This window comes from Schistocerca cancellata, chromosome 11 (genome assembly GCF_023864275.1).
Source record: "Schistocerca cancellata isolate TAMUIC-IGC-003103 chromosome 11, iqSchCanc2.1, whole genome shotgun sequence".
In the NCBI taxonomy this organism is placed as follows: Eukaryota; Metazoa; Arthropoda; class Insecta; order Orthoptera; family Acrididae; genus Schistocerca; species Schistocerca cancellata.
In genome coordinates, this window is record NC_064636.1 from 159,427,647 (window position 1) to 159,449,262 (window position 21,616).

Sequence of the window (21,616 nt, forward strand, 5' to 3'; positions counted from 1 at the left end):
GTGGAGTGACCACTCTTGAAGATGGTTGAGGAAAATATTTGTGTAGGCCACATGTCATATCAAATGATGGCCGGTCCCTGATTCAAGAACTCAGTTTGAGTTTCTCGAAGTAAGAATAAATCTTCGAAAGAATGTCTGTACCACAAACTCAATCTGTGCAGAAATTAATGATTCTTTATGATCACAGCTTCAGATGAGATACAAATGCACAACATAGAACTTAGTCAGTTGTTATGCAAAAGCAGACTGAGCATACAAACTGCTAAAAAACAACACAGAAATGGCTACAAAGGAACAATATATATGTTACATGCGTGGATGTACAACACATTCTACTTTGTCATAAATTGGCACATTCCATGGTATTCTGCCAGAGACAGTTGCCGTCATATAATTTCCATGGTTCATGACTTTGGTACTTAATGAACACGGTAAATTTAGGGGATGGATCTGGTGCAAGTTGTGGTTCAGCCAAAATAGTTTCCTGTCTGATTAAATTTGTGATGCTTGAAAAAGGTATGGGACACAAACTAATTATATGGTCTGACCACTATGTTGGGCAGAACGATAAGTGGAGAATTTTAGCACGTTATTTCTATCTGGTCAACTGCAAGTACTGTGTAGAAATACATAAAAAGTTTTTATGTTAGAGTGATAGTTTCCTGCCTTGTGACAGGAACTTTGCAGTGATTGAGGAAAGAAAGTGTCAAAAGTTATGGCTCCTTTAGAATGGAAGCATGTCATTGCTTAGGCCACTGTAGAACCTTCGAAGTTGACCATATAGGAGATGATGGAAGACAAGGGCATCGGATCTGTTGAGCTGGTTCTCCATATGGCACCTACTTTGAAAATTACTGCTGTGCTCTGGTTGAGGCTATGCAGTGATGATCCTCAAGGCATAAGCGGTTTCATTCAGGTGAAAGACATTTTGTTGTGAAATATGTTTTTGAACATGAAGAAAAAGAAATTCTGTTGCATTTTGGTTTTTGGTTGCTCTACAGTGGGGTACTGAAACTTGTAAGGAGAAGAAAGGCAATCTATTGGATGTGACTAAATACAGGGAATCAAAATCCAGGCATTTTATGAAAACATTCAGTGTGCCAACTAAGTGTAATGTGCCAGCTTTGGGGCTCAACTCGATAACAAACTCATGTTCTATTACTTATTTAAGACCAAAGCAACCAGTTTACTATAAATATTAGTTTGTAGCTTGATATAATTTTTTTATTTAAAACTTTGAGACTCTATGCAACCTTATAGTTCTAGTAGAGTGTGATATACAGCAATGCTGTATATCAGTTGCTGTACACTGTTTTTCCATTTTAATAGTTATGTATTTTCTAAAACCTATCCTTAGTGCAATTTTAAAAAGCACAACCAACTATTTTCAACAGTCTGCATCTGCAAACAATAAATATCTGCTATTGCACTTTTATTAACGGTTTTTGTCGATTTCCCAAAAACTTGGAAATATACCATACAGCGTTATTCATGCACATGCTTCATTTTGCTATGATCATGTGCATCTATCAGGTGACACTAATTGAGAATATGATTGATTGGTACCTTCTTCCAGCCACTAGGAAACTTCCATGGGCTCAGAGATGTTTGATAGGCTGCTGTTAGAGAAGGAACAAGTTTAGTGTAATATGAGTGGTATTGTACAGCCATCTCATATTGCCCAGGTGCCTTTTCTCTATTAAGTGAGTACACAGTATAAAATCAACAAAAATTGATCATCTCAGAATCTATCATTGTGATGTTTATGCCGGTACTGAAAGGAGGAACTCTATTATTATATTCCACAATGAAATAGATTTGAAAGAGAAAATTGAATATTTGGCCTTGTGTCTGTTATCTTCAGTTTGTGTGCCAATAGGGCAACTGATAGTGATTTCAGTCCAGCTACTGACACTGTGTGCTGATTGCTTACAGTGAAAATTCAATCAAGATGTGTAATGTTAATGCTTTGAAATTGGTCCTATGATGTACTGAGTTTCAGGTTAGTGAACAGTGCTGATTTCAGAATGTCTCTCTACAGTCCCATGCATGGGTCAAGGCCATCTACCACTGAGTATCTACCCTGTTAAAACCACCAGCTGCCTGTCAGTCAAGCAACACCTAAAAGTATGAAGTTAGGCATATATTGTAATAGTTAATGTATACTTAAACAAATTGTTTAAACGAATTTAAATGCAGTGACAACTAAATAAGGAAATGTAAACACAGTGACAAAGTGAAGTTGAGTGGTGTACTGTCAATGTAAGACACAAAAATAGAAATGGCCATCCTTAAAATCATTAAATTGAATTATATAGGATCACATAGCAAGGGTGAACACTTCAGATTGAAGATAATGCAGTTCAGTTATGTGAATAATTGTGAATATTTGACAGATTCCCCAGTTACATAAGCTAATGTGAAATCGGAACTAAGTCCAGCTGGGTGTTAATCATCAGCGATGCTGTGTCACTGTCAATCAAAGTTCAGTACAAAACAGAACTATCAGTTGCGCAAAGTGAAAGTTCGTCAGTCACAAAAACATACAACAATTTAATGTAATGAGAAAATGCCAAAATCCTCATGTATTGCTCAAAATCTTATCATCCATACAATTTTAGAGAGCTGAAATGACACAACTGGTTGGCTGCCCAGAGACTTCGATTCAACTACTGTCAAAACCTATGCAGACTTAACAGTAACAGTTCACCGTCCCAGACTATGTGAGAAACACACATACATTATCAAAGACTATGAGGCACAGCAGCACTGTTTATTTAAAACCTCAAGAAACCATACCATGCTAGTCATTTTCAAAACATCTTACAAAACTTAATTAAAATAAGTGATTGAAAGTACATTGTTGTTACTGAAACTAATCAACTTGAAATAAACACCTTCCGATACTGGTCACTTTGGAAGCTTACCAAACATTCTAAGATAAATATTAACATTAAATATCAGTGAAAACATGATAAACAGCCATTATATGCAACTGTTAAAATAAGTCAATACCAGGAAATATTACTATAGAAATGAGTTTGTCATATCAGATGAGATCATAATTTCCTGTTCATTTACATAGTGCTGTAAGGTACTATGTAGCACATACCAAATTCGAAGTACAACCAGTTGAACTGGACCCATCTTGATCACACTGCATAATAGTTAATTTGTCAAAAATACCTGAACACAAATTCACTAAGGATGATGGATTTAATTTGATTTTGGCAGAGAAGCTAAGACAGCTTTGGTCTAACCTGGCACTGAAACAGTTTATTGTGCAGTATTGCTCGCTGTATATCTAGTAAAGCCAACCAGTGCCCTTAGATAGTGCTAGGTGTCTCTCTACCCATTATTTGTTAGACACAATTTCTTCACTTCTAGTTGCACTGAAAATTCTGTCTCTTTGCTGTCCAATGTCATGCATTGGAAGATTAGGTGTGATGCAGTTTCTTCACTCTCATCACAGATGCTACATTTATGGTCTTCTTCCATTATACCCATTGTATGTAGGTGTTTTTAAATTCCCATGACTGGTCATCAGTCCAAACATGAGTTTAATCTCTTTCCTCTTCGAACCCAGGGTTACAAAGCATCTTTTAAAGCGCAACTTTGGCATCGTTACCTTACCATGTTTTTGCTTATAGACCTTGGTCTAGTATTCTATGTGCTTCTTCTAAGCCAGTTACATAGTTCGTTTGATCATAGCATTGGTGATTATCAGAACATGTACCGGTCCACTGAATGGAGTCTTTGCCCCCGTCCTGGCCAATCTGTCAGCTTCTTTATTGCCACTGATCCCTGAGTGACCAAGCACCCATATTTAGTTTCTGCTGTTGAATCCCCTAACTCCACCAAAGCCCTGTGACATTCTGCAATAATAATATATTGTGCTGCAGGAGCTCCCAATAATTTCAGGGCTACCTTGCTGTCTGAATAGATGTAGATGCTATGGTCCTTGTAGCACCTATATATATTCTCCTCCACACACGCCTTGATTGCAGTAACTTCAGGCCAGTTTTCCTAAAGAGATGATGCCCTCCAGTTATGGCTGAACCCTGTACACCCCGCCCCCAGCGCCTTGGTCTGATTTTGACCCATCAGTGAACCAGACAGTGTCCTCTGCATGGTGTCAAACTGTTTTCCCACTGCTCCCTGCTTCCAATTATTGTATTGTAAGGCTTGTTGAAGCAGTTGGGAGTTGTTATGTAGTCAGGCGGCATTTCTCAAGCCATTCCTATATTTGCCTCACTATTTTAGTGTGTGTGTCTGGATATCCCAATGTGATCCAGTTTTTACCAGTTTTGAGTGTGTGTGCACCAGCTGCTGCCTTCATCTTAACCCAAAGATGTAGTGGAGGCATGTCCAGCATGACTTACATCCCAGTGGTTGGTGTGCTACTAATTCTGCCTGTTGTGGCAAAGCAGGCCAGTTTTTGCACCTTAGCAAGCTCCTTAGCTGCAGCCTGCTGTTGTACATTCTTCCACGACACTACGGCCCCATAGGAGATCCTAAGTCTAACCACTGTTGTGTGTGTCCAGTGTATACATCAGGATCTTAGGCCCCAGTTTTTGCCACAAGGCCTTCTGGTACTCACTAGAGTACAATTCGCCTTGGAGCAGATGCTCTTAATGTGAAGGGTCCATGTTAGTTTCTCATCTAAGATTGTCTCCAGATATTTCACTATCCCCTTCACAGATAGAGTTTCATCGAAAAGCTTTAGATGTGCTTCTTCGTGATTGGTACCACAACAGTCTTGTTAGGATTAACGTTTAGGTCCTATGTAATGTACCGGTCTTGCACAATGTCCAGTGCACCTTGTGCCATATTCCTAACCATGTCAGCAAATTTGCCGGGTATTACTATGACAAGGTCGTAGCGTATCCATGGCAAAAGCATTGTCTGTAATTTAGTTCCTCAATGAGTTCGTTCTCCAGTAGATTCCACAATAAAGTGGACAAAACTCTTTGTGGACAACCTCTAGTGGTGTTAATTACCATTTTTTCATTCATTATGTGGCCCCTACCCTCCTTCCACTAAGCATGGCCCTAGTCCACCTACATATAGTGGTCACTAGGTCATGCACCTCTGTTGACCTAACCATGGAATCAAAGGTTGTGTTACTAAAAGCCTCCTTGATGCCCAGGAAGATGCAGAGGGCTGTTTCTTGAAAGGAAAGTGCTTTCTCCACCCTCCCAACAAATAGTTGGAGAGCTGTCTCACTTGATTTACCTGGTTATGTGTGTTAGTTTGAATGTAGAGGAGCCCTAGTTAGCCTCCTCTCCCCAGCATGTACATTAACTCGACTGATTGGTCTCATATCCTTGGCCTTTGTATGATCAATTCTCCCTGGCTTTGGAATAAAGACAACCTTCACTGCCCTCCAGGCATTGGGAATGACTCCCACTGCTAGGCTAAACCTGAATGACATGCAGAGGACTGTCTCCTATTTGTTTTAAGAGAGCTGGAAAGATTCCATCTGGACCAGGTGACTTGACCGATTAGAATGTTGCCACCACCCATAGGATTTTACTGAAATTGACACACTCCTTGGCTGACTCCCAGTCCTCTCTTTGAGTGCCTGAGAACCATTATCTTTCAGGGGTTGCATTCTGCTCTGTTATCCGCCAGAGCATATTGAGGAAAATGAGTTTTGAGGAGCAGTTCCAGTGTCTCATATGCTGTCTCTTCTGTATTTTCCCCATCGTCCTTCCTCAATTAACCTCCTGGATTAGTTGTTACTCTGGTGAGGATTTTGTGAAGCCTGACTTGAGATAAGCACCTTCCCATGCTGGTCACTTTAGAACCTTACGAAACATTCTGAGATAAATATTACATTAATTGTCAGTGAAAACATGATAAATTGCCATCATATGCAAGTGTTACAGTAATTAAATACAAGGAAATATTTCTATACAAACAAACGTGTCATACCAGGTGAGATTGTAATTTCCTGCTCATTTACATGGTGCTTTAGGTTACTACGTAGCACTTACCAAGTTTGAATTACAACCAATTGAACTTGACACATCTTGATCACACTGCATAATAGTTAATTTGTCAAAAAAGTGTCTAGTACACATTTGATGAGGATAAGGGTGTAGTGTAAAATATGCTGTCTTTTGGTGTATGGAATTGTGGAGTACATTTAGCTCTGGTCAAATTAATTGAGTAGTTCTATTGAAATTGTAGATACCCTGGATCCAGTTGAGTTCCAGTCAAACTATGTATTCACTGTACAGTTTGATGTATTGTTTATGCTTGTGGCAGTTTTGGCTTACATGTAGTACTACTTAGCATTATTGTAATCAGTGTTTATAAAATTAATTAATGAAAAACTATACAGGGCTCTATTTAACTCCTGAAGTTGGGCTGCACAGTTTGAAATAGTACTGTTGAATTGAATTTTAGGGTTTTTCTATATAATATTTGTGAATAATATTTTATAGTTGGAAAGTGACAAATTAGCTGTTGGCTATGCATCTGATTTTTTGAGAGATCAGTCAGCAGAGTTAGAATATTTGATTTGTTGCATCCTTTGTTTATTGCTGTTCCTCACTAATTTTGGCCGCATTCATCTTTTGTTTGTCAATGAGTTTATGATTATGTGTGACAAAAATTCTACTTGCCATCATAGCACTGACCTTGGGAAAGTCCTAAAATTGCTTAATGATTCAAGTGCAAAAGTTACATGAATGTGAATTTAAATACTGCCTCACAGTTGTCGGCCTTTTCTCACAGGAAAGTAACCCCAATGGATAGTAGGTTATGGGCATTTCTCTTGACTTAGAAGGAACATAGTTCACCAGAGCAAAGTATTAAATGTATAGATTTTCATGTTTCAATGTTAAATGGGAAATGTTCAGTGTCAATCAATCCTGTGCATTTGATGGTACATTCACATTACTATCTCACATATAATATTTGAAAGTTTGAATGCATGAAAGATTTTCAGTTACCTTCATTATTTGTTCAAATTAATTTCCAGTGGTGCTTACATAGACTTGATACCATATATTGCAGTTTATAAAATTCATTTGTTTCTTCAAAAAATTTCCTCCAAAATTGAGGTGTGTTCCACTCAAATTTAATATAACAAGTCCAGTGTTCCAGTCAAAATTCCCGGTTGCCTTACAAATGGCCATATATTCAATGCTGCAGGAAATCTATTTCTATCTAGTAACATTGGATTCAATTGGCAGAAGAAATGCACCAGTGCAATGAACATGTTACAGGGATTCACAAGCTTTGTTCAGATGTTTCTCTTGGAACACCAGCTGATTGCGTACAAATCATTCTGTCCTTCCTCCTCTCTCTTCAGGGATGACCTGACCTTGGCTTATTGGTTACTGTTGTTTAATGTTTTTGCTATTGACTGTGCACACTTGTTTGTGGTTGTGGTATGCCATATCCCTAGAAGTACTCCGAATCTTGAAGACATGCAAAACAGCTTGTCTCACATCAAGCAAGTGTTCTGTTTTGCTATACTTCTAGTTCTCTGCAAGTAAACAATCATTGACTGGATACCATACCATCACGGCAAGTTACAAACTTTCGAGCTAAAGGAATACAGATGTACTGTACGATCGCTATGCATTACTGAGAAGGTACTACAAACATGGAACAATTTTTTTTCCTGATCAATTACAGGCCAGCTAAGGTTTTACATTTATTTATGCTACTCCTTCTGTACACATTTTTCTTTCCACGCACCTGACATTCAGTTTCTATCTTGTCTTTTTGGAACTGTTATGCTGTGGAGAATTTACCGACTCAATCTTGTTTCAGTGTTTGGTTTGGTTTTAAATATCTTGCTAATTTATACAAGTTTCTTGTAGGTCTTTGTGCACTCTTGTAAGGCATTGAGATTTTTTAATGGTTTTAGTACTGCTACACAGTTTTTCTTTTCAGTATGCTAAGACTCATTAACCTTGTATGCCAAATTTTGTCTCCAGTTATTTTCCTACATATTTATCTATACTTCTGTATTGTTTCTGAATTTAAATGTTTGTGGTGGTGTTCTGTTTCCTAATATCTTTTCTTTTTCGTAATTTCCACTATCTTTTGTTGATTCTAAAATTACAGACGTGTATTTTGGCCAAATGACTTACCTTGCAAGTTGGAGGTTCTGCAATTTTGGAGAATGAATTTTTACTATAAACATCTTCTGTTAACTGAAATGCAGAGTCCATCTTTTATAGTCTTCCTCTTGTGGTTCCATTTTCCCCACCATTGGGCTACATGACTTCTCATAGATTCTTAAATTTGTCTTCCCCTGACCCTCCCACACTTTGTATTTGATAGGGATGTTGCAGTCCTGTAGTTACTCATTACTGCTTCGCTGCTGCTTATCAGAGGAGACGACTAGTCATGCTTTTTCCTACTGTTTTTCTTTCTCTCTGTTCTGTGGTTTCTCTAAATTGTCAGCATTGCTAAATTATCTACAAAAGTTGAACAAACAATTTTGAAATTATCAATTTTCTAACCAAGTAGTATTCAGCTTCTGGTAGTAGATTCTGACAACTGCTCCATCTGTTCAATATTCACTTTTCTAGTATAGTCTGAAAGAAGAATGGAGTTAGTACATTGCCTTGGCTAAAGTCTGTTCTTATCCCAAATGAGGCTATAGTTCTTTTAAGAAGACCCATGTTGTCTTCTGTATTTCAAAATTCTTTAAGAATTTTGAAATAAAGCAGTCTTGCTTTATAGTCATAAACCTTCTAAAATGTTACAGATGTATTCCAATAGTATTTTGCTCCTTTAGTCCTCTATCAATTTGGCCTTCACAGGACCATCCTGTCCTAAGCCATCTCTGATATATCTTGTATTTTAGAATTCTGCTGTTGTCTCCTTGAACTTTTCATGGAATTTCATTGAATCTTATGTGAACATGGTTATCAGTTATTCTAGGCCCGGAATCTTAGTTTTATTGTTCAGTGGTAATGGTCAATTTCAACAGATATCTATGTCTGACTCTGGAATTCATCATCTTTTTGGAATTGTGCTTTGCTACTGGCACACAAGCTGTCTGATATTCTCAGATCATATTATTGTTGTCCTCGTATCTTTTTAGTGGTGTATGCTAAATGTCTTTTTCTTTGCAGTTTTCCTTTTTTCTTACATCTACTCAGGCAGACATTCATAAATGAAAACATTTTCTACCAGGACTGATATGAAATGTACTTATTCAAAATTAATTTGGCAGTTGTACAATTCTCAAGTGGTTGCTCAGTGTGATGTCTGAATCCTTTATAATTCCTTTTGAGATAATACTTTTGAAGTAATACTTCTGTGTTAACCATGTTTACAAATTCCATTTTCTTTACAAGATGTGAGTCTTTGTAATCTGTATGCCTAGAAATTGGTAGTACTTCATGTACTAATTTCTGTCAAAGTCATGTCATACTGCACATCTTAATATCCACTCCCCAAGCCCTAGGCATGACATTTAATAACACTGACTTAGTTCATAGTAAGCTGTCACTTGAGAATGGCATAACAGTCAAAATTCCAGGTGTGAATAAATTCATTTAATAGCAGTTTGGGCAGATAATGTTCTCATCTCCATTCTGTGCCAGTCTGAGGATAAAAGTTAAATAAAATCTGTATATTTTCCTCTGGAACTTCATCAGATGCTTCTCAACACCATTCTGAGGACTGTTTTACCTTCTGCATTGTTATCCTGATCTATTGGTGCATGTGCATTAATTATTGTGTACCCCTCACCTAAATATTGAATTATTGAATTATTGCAGGGAGAGAGACTTCTGGAGGTAATGAAAAATTTGGATTTTGGATTGTTTGGGGGAAGAGGCAAAACAGCGAGGTCATTGGTCTAATCGGATTAGGAAAGGATGGGGAAGGAAGTCAGCCATGCCCTTTCAAAGGAACCATCCCGGCATTTGCCTGTACTGATTCAGGGAAATCATGGAAAACCTAAATCCGGATGGTCGGGCATGGGATTGAACTGTTGTCCTCCCAAAAAATTTGGTACCGTTTGCAACATAATTGCCATTTATGAATGCAGAGCCTAGTTCTGTAGTAGTTTCGCGAATTTCTTCGCTGTGTTCTCTGTGAAGAATCTACAGTTCTCTGATTGTGGTATTTCTTCATCTGTGAATGTGATATTTTGTAATGCCAATTTTAACTTGTCCATTTACAATGTGTGAAACTATTTTGAGTTTGCCAATATTTATTAATGTTTGTATATTTAATAGTTCAAGCCTGTATGTAGTTCTGGGTGTGAACTTAAGGTTGGGTTTAGGAGTCACTCCTCACCTCTGCAAGTTGGTCTGGGCTGCCCAGAGCACAAAGGTCCAAATGTGTCACTTACAATGATGGATTTATCTGTCATTGCATGGCAGTTTTCATTACGGAAAAAAAGTGAAAGAAAATTTTACTCAAAGTGTAAGTGCATAATAGATTAAAGATGTTATTGGTCACTTTCCTTTGTGAAGTGTCTAGTACAAAGTATGGCTACAACCAAATTACTGGCTTGTGTAGTTATTTACAGTACTGAAGACAGTGAGAAAATGGAGAATGAATTCTTACTAACATTCTGTTTCATTAACTGCAACAGTTTTTCATGTCCTCTTTAATGATATTTTCAAGCCTAACTTACAGCATTTTGTGGACCAATCACATGTTGGTGGGCGTTAATAGAATTCTATGTATTTACTGTTTCATTAGTTGTAAATCACTGGCCATTTCTTCAAATATTTCAGGTGGAAACCTCAACAAGATGTGCATCTGATAGTGCAAGGTAAGTTTTCATAATTCACTGCAGAACTTTTTCAGAAATATAAATTTTTGTTTATTAATTGTGAGAGTACTTCAGTTATAAAATGCACTACTGTAATGATTCATTAATACTATTATTTGCAACAACCATTATGTGGCTATTCCTAGATAAATAGAGCAAATGTCTGATATCCATACAGGAAAATAAAAGTTCAGGTGGCTTATCAGCAGCTGTATTGTGTTTAATACAGAATGTCAGATGAAATCACTTAAATTCAACAGATTCATCTTGATGGACACAAGCTAATATCGTACTGCAGTAGAACAAGTTAGAAGAAAGGGTGAATGGCTATATATCCAAAAATTGGATCTGATTCCCAGCCTTTCATATTAATGAATATAGTGTCGAACACCTCACTCAATGCGGTGCCACAGTGGTGCTCAGGTAACGCACAAGCTTGTAGTGGTTTACAGGCCACCATCAAGAAGAAACATAAGTAGCTGGTACCACTTTCAGTAAGGCTGTGAAGACTTAACTGGTGAATCCTCATTCACTTTGTTTCTCCTTCGTCCTGGTGTGTTCCTGAAGGATTTCCCATTTGTTAGACACATTACAGGTGACAAGGTAATGCATAATTGGCAGCTCCAGGTCAATGGGTAGGGTTCTCATGTACCCTCTGATACAGATCAGGCCCAGAAGGGTGAGTGACTGAGCTGTTACCTTCCCAAATGCCAATTGGTCCTTCTGTCAGGAGTTTGGTGGAGGGGGGGGGGGGGGGGGGGGGCGGAGGTGACCTGAGGTGCGAACAATCATTTACGGTGGTGAATCCCTATCTGAGGGGGTTCCCAGTTGGAAAGAGCATGCCATTGGAGAAGTTGGCAATCATGGGGGATTCTTTTGCAATATATCAATCACCATCTTAGCGTGTGTCTACTAAACATAAACAGAATGAGGCTATAGATTTGAAGGCCCTCCCAAATGCACCTTGGTTCCTCATGTTATCACATACTGAAGAGGGTCATTTCTTTGCTACAGTTAATGCATGCCTTATTCTGGAAGGTGTTGCAGTTGGAGACTGTGAAATTTTTCTCATTTATGAAAAATATGGATGCAAACTTAATGCCCACATGCACTAAAAAAAAAAAAAAACAAAGGTTCAAATGTCTCTGAGCACTATGGGACTTAACATCTATGGTCATCAGTCCCCTAGAACTTAGAACTACTTAAACCTAACTAACCTAAGGGCAGCACACAACACTCAGTCATCGTGAGGCAGAGAAAATCCCTGACCCCGCCGGGAATTGAACCCGGGAACCCGTGTGCAGGAAGCGAGAACGCTACTGCACGACCATGAGCTGCGGACCCACATGCACTCATTTTCTACCATTTGCTCGAGTAGTTTTTGCCTCAAAGATTAAGGGAGGCTGTGAAGTAATCACAGTCCAACCATACATTCCAAACCCGATGCATTGGTACAAGTGTCAACATTATAATAAAACGTGTATCCAGTCAAAATATGGCCAAGTGTGTTACTTTTGGCAGAGGTGGTCACGAGGGCAGCTGTTCGCCTCCTCTCTGCTGTATCAATTGTAATCCCGTGAATGTCCCAAGTGTCTTAATGAGCAAGCATCCAGGAGATCTGATTGAAGGCCATCAAACCCCACCCTGTCACTTGCAATTGTTAGCTAGTCAAAATCCATGCATTTTACCATCTGGCATTTACAGTACCATTTTTGCTACGCCGTGCGTAACGGAGGTATGCCCACCAAGACTTCCAACTTCAAGTCAGTGTTGCAGTAGTGAAATCACACAGGTCACAATAGCATCCCTGTCTCCTACTACAGCTACGCAACAAGCAATCAGATCTTTACATTTGGTGGCGAAATCACGTGGTACACAACTGTCAGGCTGAAAGGACAAAAGCAATACTCCTGCAAAGACTTTCTACAGCTAAAAACATACTCTTCATCTGTCAACTAGAAAGTTCTAAGAACTCTAACAAAAACAAATGGTCTTCTCCTTCCCTGACTTGGAGATCCACTTCAGTGGTGTTGGCATACGTGCCCTTACCTGGCTGACCTCCATTTTGCTGGTGCTCACTGCCTACTGATTTTCTGCTGTGGAATTCAGACTGACTCAGGGCGAGTGCAAATGTGTTTGTAGGTCTCATGGAACAGGATTCTCCAGCCTCTTCCCCCTGTAACCGTGGATATTTGAAGGCTGGCACTCAGCAGCCACCAAGGTGACTAATCTTCATTTGTTCCCTCTTCCCCAATCCCCATTACGACTTCTCCAATGGAAAATTCATGGCATTAGATCCCAGGAGGGATTACAGCTGCTCTTGGAATTGCAGTGTGCGCTTGTTTTCTGCTTCCAAGAAAAAAAATTATCCTCACAACCCATTTGACCTTTCATGTTTCTTTCTGGTCCTCTGTGACCTTTACCTCCAAGGACAGCATTCCACCTCATGTGGGAGCCGTGCTGGCCATCCATCTCATTTAACATGCGACTGCTAGCTGTTGCAGTGAGCATTGCCCTTCCTCATTTCACCTTTTCTCTTTGCAACATCTACACCTCTCCATCATTTGCTGTTACCAAGTCAGACTTACCCTAGCTCATTGGTCAGCTCCCTCACTCCTTTTTGCTGCGTGGCAACTTCACTGCCCACCATCTGCTTTGGGGCTCTTAGAGAACCTGTCAAAGAGGTTCCCTCTTAGCTGACCTTCTGAATCATCTCTTACCACTAGAGCACCCACGTTCCTTTCAGATTCCATGCACATTTCTTACCATTTGGACTTCTCGTTCTGCACTGTCCATCTCGCCTGTCATCTTTGGAATGTGTGTTCTTATAGGACAACTATCCAAGGATTTCCACCCAATAATCCCCAAACAGCTTTTAGAGTTCAGTCAAGAGACAAAATCCAATAATAAGTTAACTTGGCAATACAACTTAAGATCATTTACAAAAACCGTTAAGAATGATGACAGTTGGCACCATAAAATCGGAAAACATTAAGAGCAGCAATAAACTAAAAAACATTAATAATAATGGCAACTTGGCACCATAAAATAAAAGAAGCACAACACACAACCAATAAATATAATAACAAAATAATAATTTGATACAACCAAAGGGCAAGGGCAACTCCCAACACAATCACAGACGACCGAGCTCTCACACTTCAGAGCCTTCCCACTAGAAACGGTCCCCAAAATAAATGCTGAGAGCTCCCCGACATGCCTCCCACAACTGCCCATCACTTACGCACCTTGGTTATGTTCTGTAACACACGACAAATAATATCAACACAAGATAAAATTCAAAAATGAAATAATAATATAACATACTGACAGCACATGATAACCACAGCGCCGTTAACTCAGGCGCTCTTAACATGTGCCAGAAGCCAACACACGCAAATCTTAATAAACAAAACAATAAAAGCCAAGCGCACATGAATAGTCAAACCACAGTCTTAGAAGTGCCTTAACAACACCAAACGCGACTATTCCACCAAGTTAATAATAACACAGTAAGATAAAAATACGGAACGTACCACTAAATGCTGTGACACAAACCAAATTGACGAGATCGTGTTGTTCAGGTCCCAGAAGACCATATATACTAAGCAGAAGTAATTCACTATGCGTATACTGTCCAAAACCGCCTTCCTTAGGCAGACGTTACCTAACATGTCAAATGCCAAATATACCATACATGAACATACATGAACGCAACTCCGGGCAGGTAACAGGATCCACCAACATGAATTCCTTCAAAAAGGAACATACAGGCACCACCAAAGGTTACACTGAGCAGACCGGGTGGGTAACGACCCACTCAGCGGTATAAACAAAAGATACTCCAGTTGAGCAAATAAATTGGTACCAATGAAACACACACACACACACACACACACACACACACACACACACATATACACACAGCATAAACTTCCAATAACGCCGTCCCACATCAGAATGAAGTTCAGAAACCGCAGCTGGAGCTTCCAGCGGAAAATCTGACGAGCCAACCAAGCTCACACTCTAACTTGGCAGACGACTCCTAAATTTAGCAACTAGTTGTCTCCGGGCCAGAGTATCACAGGACCCCATCGGACCTCCACATCGGACAGGCAGGCAGAACAAGTACACCAACACCAATTAATCACCACCGCATGGCCAGCACAGCGGCGAGTTGATCCGCCCCAGACCACTCTGCTCATATTGCGAAGTACAACCACCTTGGTGCTAGTCACCAGCAGGTCAGGCAGAGCGAACTTCACGTTCCGTGCAATATCCAGAAACCGACTACCCTCTCACTTTCCGCCAGCCACCACGAACTCAAGCCAGTACGTAATAGCAAATCACCACCGGAGTGCCACCCGCACTAGAACAGCGAACTATAATCGATTATAGCGCGCGCTCTAAACAAGATCACATGATAGCGGCGCGCGCCGTATCAACCTGGAATGACCCATTCCCTCTGACACGTACTCAAGTGATCACTTCCTGTGTGCTATCCATGCGCCGACTCCTACCCCACCTGAGTGCAAATCCAATTGGCAAATTTCTACATCTACATTATACTCCGCAAGGCACCCAACGGTGTGTGGCAGTGGGCACTTTACGTGCCACTGTCATTACCTCCCTTTCCTGTTTCAGTCGCATATGGTTCGCAGGAAGGACTGCCGGAAAGCCTCCGTGCGCGCTCGAATCTCACTAACTTTACATTCGTGGTCTCCTCGGGAGGTATAAGTAGGGGGAAGCAATAATGTATTCGATACCTCATCCAGAAACGCACCCTCTCGAAAACTGGACAGCAAGCTACACCGTGATGCAGAGCGCCTCTGTTGCAGTGTGTGCCACTTGATTTTGCTAAACATCTCCGTAACGCTATCATGCTTACCAAATAACCCTGTGATGAAACACCTCGCTCTTCTTTGGATGTTCTCTATCTCCTCTGTCAACCTGACCTGGTACGGATTCCACACTGATGAGCAATACTCGAGTATAGGTCGAATGAGTGTTTTGTAAGCCACCTCCTTTGTTGATGGACTACATTTTCTAGGGACTCTCCCAGTGAATCTCAACCTGGCACCTGCCTTACCAACAATTAATTTTACATGATCATTCCACTTCAAATCGTTCCGTACACATACTCCCAGACATTGTACAGAAGTAACTGCTACCAGTGTTTGTTCTGCCATCATATAATCATACAATAAAGGATCCTTCTTTCTATGTATTCGCAATACATTACTTGTGTCTATGTTAGGGGTCAGTTGCCACTCCCTGCACCATGTGCCTATCTGCTGCAGATCTTCCTGCATTTTGCTGCAATTTTCTAATGCTGCAACTTCTCTGTGTACTACAGAATCATCTGCATGGAACTTCAGACACTACTAGGTCATTTATATATATTGTGAAATGCGATGGTCCCATAACACTCCGCTGTGGCACGCCAGAGGCTACTTTGTCTGTAGACGTCTCTCCATTGAGAACAACATGCTGTGTTCTGTTTGCTAAAAACTCTTCAATCCAGCCACACAGCTGGTCTGATATTCCGTAGGCTCTTACTTTATCAGGCGACAATGCGGAACTGTATCGAACGCCTTCTGGAAGTCAAGGAAAAGGGCATCTACCTGGGAGCCTGTATCTAATATTTTCTGGGTCTCATGAACATATAAAGCGAGTTGGGTCTTACACGATCGCTGTTTCCGGAATCCATGTTGATTTATACAGAGTAGATTCTGGGTTTCCAGAAATGACATGATACACGAGCAAAAAACATGTTCTAAAATTCTACAAGAGATTGATGTCAGAGATATAGGCCTATAATTTTGCGCTTCTGCTCGACGACACTTCTCGAAAACTGGGGCTACCTGTGCTCTTTTCCAATCATTTGGAACCTTCCGTTCCTCTAGAGACTTGCTGTACAGGGCTGTTAGAAGGGGGCCAAGTTCTTTCATGTACTCTGTGTAGAATGGAATTGGTATCTTGTCAGGTCCAGTAGACTTTCCTCTGTTGAGTGATTTCAGTTGCTTTTCTATTCCTTGGACTCTTATTTCGATGTCAGCTATACTTTCGTTCATGCGAGGGTTTAGAGAAGGAACTGCAGTGCGGTCTTCGTCTGTGAAACAGCTTTGGAAAAAGGTGTTTAGTATTTCAGCTTTACATGTGTCATCCTCTGTTTCAATGCCATCATCATCCCAGAGTGTCAGGATATGCTTTTTCGATACACTTACTGATTTAACATAAGACCAGAACTTCCTAGGGTTTTCTGTCAGATCGGTACATAGAATTTTACTTTTGAATTCACTGAACACTTCACGCATAGTCCTCCTTATGCTAACTTCGACATCCTAAGGCTGACTGGAGGCTATACCCCTCCCTCACGACCTTTATACAGCTGTGAAGACCACGTAAAGTATCATCCAAATGTTACCCTTATCGCCGAAGAATGTTCCATACCGTGCACTTCAAGTTTACTGTAGTGTGTCTTGGTCCCTGGTGGACTGAGGCATGCAGCGATATGATTCGCTTGGGGAGATATGCTCTCCACATTTTGAACCATCATCCTGATACATCTGCTAGAGGGCTGGTATCCTCTGTAGTCCGTACACGTGGGGCTTTAGAAGCTGTCTGCCCCATTTACTAGAGGAAGTTTTGAAAGACAAAGTTGTCTCAAGGTTTATATGGTTTGACTTGTCACACACATTTATCCACGAAAACGGGTTGCCTGAATGCTCGTCCTGGGTATCATTGTCTTTGCTATCCCAAGCAACCATATTATGGAAGCACCCAACAGGCATCTCAGCTCCATTTTCGCCAAGGATTTTACACTCTGTTACAGTTCCACACAAACGTGTCTCCTTGTGTGGCGTCTTCAGCATCGTTCCTATCTTCTTTTCTCGTGAAGCATGGACAGTGGCTTTTACTTTTCCACTGCCAAAACCTTTTGTATAAATATTTGGCTGCTTAATGAGTTTCTTACACCATCTTTACATCTTGCACCTTTCGATCTTCCATTCATTGGAACTAGAAAATTCCTGTTGCTAATATCAGATAGGAAACTTACTTGGTCCTCCCATGTATTCTTATCTGGCTGTACATGGTACCCAGTTCCTCAGTGTCCTACATTTCCTAAGTGGTACTTCCAGGGGTGCGGATCAGACCACCCTCCTCCATTTTTTTTAAATCCCATGTCCATTCATAACTAGACTGTGGGTGTTTAGTTCATTCCTCTGCACTCTGTTCATCATTTGCTGTCTTAACACACTCCACCATCATGGAATATGTTTCACCACTGGTGGCTTTTACGTGAACCCGGTTGTGTCTATGCAGAAGATGCTGAACAACTAGTCGTACTGGCATGATGTCCTCCTCAGTGGATAGGCATGCCGTTTCTCTTTCACGCCTGACCACTCATCTTATTCCCTCTTATTCCATGACTCCCTTGCCTTCTAGTATGGGTCATGCCATTCGTCTGAGTTACCTCGTGGAGTTCACTTTTGGCTTCTGCTTTGCAGCTTAACTTCACAGTACCTGCCATATTCCTGATGGTTGTGAACCCTTCGCCACCTTGGCTTCATGTAGCAGCCCATATTCATTGTGAACGTCATTTTCTTCACTTTTATAAGCAAGACTCACTATAGGAAAAAATGCATAAATAATATGGACTAATCTGTCGAGGTACAAAATTCATTACAATATTACACTCTACACGAATTGTACTGACTGGCAGTTGGTTCACCAGTTGATAACTCAAAAATTTTATCAGTATTATGCACCATCACTTGTCCCTCTGAGAAACCTAGTAGCCATGCTATTAAATATTTGTGACTGAAGTCCGCAATGTGTTTTGTTTCTATCTTTGATTTAAACATATTAACGTTTGCCTTCACCTCATACCTCAAATCCCTTAACAAAACGTTTCAAGTATACATATGAATTGTCAGTGTTGCAAGTGCCAAGAGGTATTGACACAACTTCCCAATTCTCTAGATGCAATTTATTATTAATTCAGTGACATTAGCTATGCTTTCGTATGTTTCCAGCCAGTCAATGCTGTACATCGCTACCCCCTGCACATATATTGGAGGAAAGTAGTTTGCTTTCAATTTAAACCAATTAGGATTAGAGTGAACATAATTACATCGCAGATTCAAATGACGTGGAGACTTGCATACTGCTTGTTTTTATGCAATTTTCAGGAAAAATATCATGCAGAAATATCCTCAGAGGTATGAACTGAAGTCATGGTAGCGTCGAACATTGTACATCAGCTGGTTCCTATTGGTGAAGTGACAACACAGTTCTTCAGGTGGCCTTAAATCACCAAGAGCTCCATACCCCAAACAACATCTAAATTGACAGTTCCATGTTTCTTGGATTTCCACATTGTCTTAGGCAATGTATCCTTTATAAACACGCTGTAAAATCTCGTGATTTTAAGTTTGCTGACGAGTTTAACCAGATCTGTATTATTAATCCTTTTTTTCCAGTATCATTGCTGTGGGCCTTTATGTATAACCAAAGCCATATAAATATAGGCCTTTACCTATAGCAATGGCTTCCATGGTCATATTACGCCTTTCAGCTGCTTGTAATTACTTTTCGCTTTTTCGGGCGTTCTGTACTGCTTGAATTATATCAGCTCTCCTAGGTAATGAAACCAGTAGCTGACAGCCCAGCAAATGCAGGTAGCAGAAACAGAATTATTCCACCAGATGTCTTTGATATTTGTAGGAACGTGGGCGTTTTAACACATCATTTCCTTCCTTCTTTCTGCCTGAAGGCACCTTCTGCAGCTGTCACCAATTTTTTAAATATCCCATAGGTTTCTCTTCTTCTTTAGTATACAGTGAACTGAATTCAGTAATGCTTGAAGGTTAGTCCAGTACCCAATTTAAGTTCGAGCAAACATTGCCTTATCAACCACATATTCAGAAATAGCTTGTGCTGCATGAATATCTGTTCCTTGACATACCTGTGTAGCCTTATCAATGAATATTTGCTCTGCAATACGGTGATCTTTGTCTGTAGTGTAGGCAATGATGTGCACTTTGTATACATTGTCCAATGCATTAAAGCCCTTATCACCATAAGCTAGGTGCTATTTTAGTTTTGTTCCAGCTCCATAGAAATTGTATCCAGAGATACACACTTGTGATGGCCGATTCTCGAGAATACCACCTCCAGCTTTGTTGATACGTTTCGTAGCACTCGTGTCACACTACTGCATGGTTTCAGCTTTGCTTTTCGAATTACATAGCAAATCGTGGGTGTTCACTCAGCTGTTGAGCTTTGATGAGAAACTAAGCCATTTCATCAATGCCCTGTTCCTTTGACATCATATGGCCCGCTCCATGAGGAACATAATGGGTTCAAAGCTGTCCTGTAATTCCTTTGTGACTTCAATAGGTTTATTCTGTGGTGAATAATGCGATTATACTCGTCAATGATTTTTGGCTGTATGTTCAGCCATTTGCACATACATTGAAGATTAAATTGCTTCCACATTCCATTTTTGATGGTCCAGTTCAACCATTTGGCAATACTAGTTTCCAAATATGAGAATGTTGAGTAGTGGTTTATCCCACTTAATTCGAATTCTGCTTTGAAATGTCTATCATAAAATTCACTTCCATCATATGTCTTCAAGGTTGATGGACAGTCAATTTAGTCCTGTCTGCAACAACTGTTCAGAAACCTCTCAAACCTCCTTCCCTGTCTTTACATTCAAAGGTAAGGCCCAAGCGAAATTGGAATGTGTCTGTGACTGCGAGAACGTACTTGACGCCATTATTTGATTGTAAGTAGTTTTGCATATCCAAGAGATCAGCCTGCCATGGATAATCCATTCCTTGTATTATCAGATATATTCTGCATGCAGGTCTGTAAAGCTCATGATCGACTCTCTCCACACTTACTCGACGATGCATAATTTTCGTAGCCCAGGTAAGATTGATAATATTTTGTTCATGTGATCTGCAATCTCTTCACCAGCTAAAGCTGTAAACAGTCATAATCGATCTATGATTCCATTTTGTTATCATAATTTATATATTCTAGATGTAGACTGTTTAGTGTTTCAGGCTGAACTTCGGCTATTTTACCTGCACTAGGTGGAGCTGTTAATGCTGGTTCAGTTAAAATCCTGTATTTTTCGCTCTATGAGACTTCCATTCATCCTTTTGGGGTTTTACATGCGTTGGTCATATGTGATATTGGACCACATGTTTTTATAGTTTCAGGGCATATTTTTAACAGTCAACATTTTCAAAATTATTAACTGTAACAGCCTAGGCAATCTTTCAAATTCCTTGTTCCCAGTTCTTATTGGCTTCTTGGTTAAACATATTGAGTGCTTACCTAACAAATACGGTTTTGCCCTGATGACCCCATATGTTCTTTCTTAACTCAACACTCCTCCTCCTCTTCCTCCTCCTCATGTTTCTGGTTTCATCCATAGTCCATGACAGCTCTTTCAGCCTGTCAGTTACTGGCTTAAATGTTGCTGAAAAAGACTGGTCTCGTTGCAGTTGACCTAACTTTCACGAAAGTAACTTCTGTCAAATTGTCTTCCACACCCCAGTTTTTGACATTACACTTCTTTGACAACATCCTCCTGCATACTAATCCATTTTTGAGACAGTTTACAACTTACGTATATTCTGTGACATTCGGTGACGATGGGTGTGAAGTGCCTTAGCTATCACATTCTTGTTCCACATATGCATTGGTTTTACATTGACACCTTCAATTTTCTCGTTGACACACAGGTCATATTGCTGAATTTGAGCAATCAACACCTCACCATTCATAGCACCTTCCTTGACAAGACATTCAGTTCCATTACTTTAGTGT

General features: G+C 40.1%; 1 protein-coding gene across 1 annotated transcript in view; it reads left to right on the forward strand.

Moving 5' to 3' along the window:
• Nucleotides 1-21,616, forward strand: part of LOC126108394 (zinc finger protein 429-like) — a 96,838-nt gene that overhangs the window by 53,101 nt on the left and 22,121 nt on the right. The window contains exon 7 of the mRNA XM_049913605.1: nt 10,728-10,765. Within this exon, the coding sequence (XP_049769562.1) occupies nt 10,728-10,765 (38 nt within the window). The remainder of the gene's footprint in view (nt 1-10,727; nt 10,766-21,616) is intronic.